This window comes from Chenopodium quinoa, unplaced genomic scaffold (assembly GCF_001683475.1).
Source record: "Chenopodium quinoa cultivar QQ74 unplaced genomic scaffold, ASM168347v1, whole genome shotgun sequence".
In the NCBI taxonomy this organism is placed as follows: Eukaryota; Viridiplantae; Streptophyta; class Magnoliopsida; order Caryophyllales; family Amaranthaceae; genus Chenopodium; species Chenopodium quinoa.
Genome location: NW_018744620.1, coordinates 2,056,969 through 2,060,634, shown reverse-complemented (window position 1 = coordinate 2,060,634; position 3,666 = coordinate 2,056,969). Strand labels below are relative to the sequence as shown.

Genomic DNA, 3,666 nt, shown 5'->3' with positions numbered 1-3,666 from the left:
AACCAAAACGAGGGAAAATAACTTTCTTGAAAAACTTACCTACCACACGAGCATCATTGGTTGGATTAGCAATTGCTTCCACCCACTTTGAGACATTATCAACGGCTAGCAAGATATAACGGTTGCCATAGGAGGAGGGAAACGGACCCATGAAATCTATCCCCCGCACATCAAACAACTCGACCTCGAGTATGTTGTTAAGTGGCATCTCGTTTTTCTTAGAAATTGTACCTGTCTGTTGACATCTATCGCAATCCTTGACATAGGCATATGTATCCTTGAACATCGTAGGCCAATAAAATCCGCATTGCAAGATCTTTACAATTGTCTTCGAGGGGCATGCATGTCCACCACAAGGTAAGTCATGGCAATGTGAAATAATATTATTTACCTCAATTTCTGGAACACATCGTCTGATCATGGTATCCACGCATTGCTTGTACAGGAACGGATCGTCCCAAAAATATCTCTTTACCTCAGAAAGGAATTTCTTCCTTTGTTGAGAAGAGTAGCCATGAGGCATTGTACCTATAGATAGGAAATTAGCCAAGTCAGCAAACCATGGTGATTCAGTCTGCAATAAAACTAGTAAGTGTTTTGCAGGAAGAGAATCATCAAAAGGAATATCATCTCCATCCTCAGGGTCAAGGAGAAGACGGGAAAGATGGTCTGCAACAACATTCTCTGTTCCCTTGGTATCCTTGATCTCGATGTCATAATCTTGTAGTTGAAGAATCCATCGAATCAACCTAGGCGTGGCATGGGTTTTGGTCATCAAGTACCTCAATGCTGCATGATCTGTATGAATAATGACCTTAGAACCAACCAAATAAGAATGAAACTTGTCAATTGCATATATTACAGCTAGCATCTCTTTTTCTGTTGTGGCATAATTCATTTGAGCAGAACTCACAGTTTTGCTAGCATAGTATATGGCATGAAGCTTCTTCTCCTTCCTTTGCCCCAACACGGCTCCTACTGCGTAATCACTAGCATCACACATGATTTCGAACGGCAGACTCCAATCTGAGGGTTGCATGACAGGAGCAGAGATCAAGGCTTCCTTCAACCTGTTAAAAGCCTCAAGACAAGCACCAGAAAAAACAAAAGGAACATCCTTAGCTAAGAGCTCAGTTAGAGGTCGAGCAATTTTCGAAAAATCCTTATTGAAACCCCGGTAAAAACCTGCATGACCAAGGAAGCTTCGAACTCCTTTTACAGAGTTTGGTGGTGGTAGGCGCTCTATGACCTCTATTTTGGCTCTATCTACTTCAATACCCTTATTGGATACAACATGGCCTAAAACAATTCCTTGTTGCACCATAAAATGGCATTTTTCCCAGTTTAAAATCAGATTAACTTCTTTACATCTTTGGAGTACCTTTTTCAGATTTTCAAGGCATACATCAAAGGTGTTCCATAGACAGAGAAATCATCCATTAATACTTCCATAGTGTTTTCTATGAGTCTTGAGAAAATTGCCATCATACATCTTTGAAAAGTGGCAGGGGCATTACATAGTCCAAATGGCATCCTGTGATATGCAAAGGTGCCATATGGACATGTGAAAGTAGTCTTTTCCTGGTCACAGGGACGGATGGGAATTTGAAAGAAACCAAAATATCCATCCAAGTAAGAGAAAAAGTAATGCTTTGCCAACCTTTCAAGCATTTGATCAATAAAGGGTAGGGGAAATGATCCTTCAGGGTGGCCTTATTCAATTTTCTATAACCTACACACGTTCGCCACCCTGTAACAATCCTAGTGGCGACTGGCTCACCCTTGTCATTCTTGACAACGGTCATACCTCCCTTCTTTGGTACTACTTGTACAGGGCTAACCCACTTACTATCAGAGATAGGGTAGATTATTCCTGCAGCAAGCAATTTCAGAACCTCTTTTTTCACTACCTCCATCATATTTGGATTAAGTCTTCTTTGAGGTTCTACAGAAGAGGCATGATCGTTTTCAAGAATGATCTTATGCATGCAAAATGAAGGATTAATACCCTTGATATCATCAATGGTGTACCCAATAACACTTTTATATGTTTTCAGAACATTGAGCAGTTGCTCCAATTCTGTGTCCTTGAGTGCAGCATTGACAGTAACAGGATATGAATTGTTTGGACCAAGATATGCATACTTTAAGTTAGAGGGGAGGGGTTTCAACTCTACCTCGGGAGGCTTAGTACTCTCCCCAAAATTCATTACACTCAGTGTCTCTCTGATTGGATTCATGTTCGGGTGGGCCTTTGCTTCTTCAAGCATCTTGACATACTCTCTTGATTCCCAATCTCCATCAACATCTTCCTTCCCTATTAGCACTTGTTCAAGGGCATCATCCTTTTGGTTCAGGGAAGTTGCTCACCTTCCAACTCATCAAGCACATCAACCTGACAAACAGTGTCTCCCATAGAGGGAGCACCCATGATATTCAAAAGTGAGTATTCCAATTTCTCATCACCTACTTCAAAAGTATTTTACCTTTCTTCATGTCAATAATTGCACCTGTAGTAGCTAAGAAAGGTCTACCGAGTATAATTGGAACATTCACATCTTCTTCCATTTCCATCACAACAAAATCACAGGGTATGAAAAACTTACCTACTCGAAGAGGTACATCCTCAAGTACACCCAAAGGAAACTTCACTGACCTGTCTATAAGTTGCAGAGATATGCGTCTGGGTTTGAGTTCGCCCATTTGCAGCTTCTTGCATATGGACAGTGGCATGAGGCTCACACTTGCACCAAGATCGCACAATGTCCTGTTAATTTCGATATCCCCAAGCTTCACTGTAATCGAATAGCTACCTGGATCTCCTAATTTCTTAAGGAGAGTGTTCTGCAAAATAGCATTGCACTCTGCATTCAAAGCAACTGTAGTATTCTCTTCTAACTTTTCTTGTTAGATAGCATATCCTTTAAAAATTTTGCATAAGAAGGCATCTCAGATATGGCATCTAAAAATGGAATATTTATATGAAGCTTTTTAAGAATATCAAGAAACTTACTGAACTTTTTCTCAAGTTTATCTTGGGCTAACCTTTGAGGAAAAGGAACTTTAGGCACATACGGGGCAAGTGGCTTTGGAGGTGCTTCCTTTGATTCATCCTCGACCTTAGCATTGTCAATTTCTTTCTCATTTGCACCTACTTCTTCAACGACCTCCTGTGATGTCTCCTTGGTAGGAGGATCTTCCAATTGCTTTCCACTCCTCAAAGTAACAACATTCATGTGGCCTTTTTGAGGTTGTTCTGTCTGGCCCGGAAAAGTCCCGGAGTCTTTAAAGATTGGCTAACTTGATTGGCAAGTTGGCTTATTTGGTTTTTCATGAGTATACTCTGGGCTTGCAACTGTTGGATGGAGCAACTTTGGTGTTGGATGGCACTATTTGTTGCGGTTATAAAGCTCTCCATCATTACCTTAAGGCTGGATTTTTAGGGTTGTGGTTGCACTGGTTGTTGGTTCATTGGTGGTCTTTGTTGGAAGCTAGGTGGTGGTTGGTTGTAGTTGTTGGGTTGAGATGGTGGTGGATTTTGCTGTGCTTGGGTGTTCTTGTATGAGAAGTTGGGGTGGTTTTTCCATCCTTCATTATAGGTGTTGGAGTAGGGGTCATAAGGCCTTTTGGGGTTTGAGGAGTAGAAAGCATTGGCCTGCTTAATTG

General features: G+C 41.2%; 1 protein-coding gene across 1 annotated transcript; it reads right to left on the bottom strand.

The window, feature by feature from the left end:
* Window positions 1-2,466: 2,466 nt before the first annotated feature.
* On the bottom strand, window positions 2,467-3,236 carry LOC110700226 (DNA damage-inducible protein 1-like). Its single transcript, XM_021877734.1, has 2 exons — window positions 3,014-3,236; window positions 2,467-2,903 (listed from the first exon to the last, which is right to left on the bottom strand). The coding sequence occupies exons 1-2, from the start codon at window positions 3,234-3,236 to the stop codon at window positions 2,467-2,469; spliced, it is 660 nt and encodes a 219-aa protein (XP_021733426.1).
* Window positions 3,237-3,666: the final 430 nt, after the last annotated feature.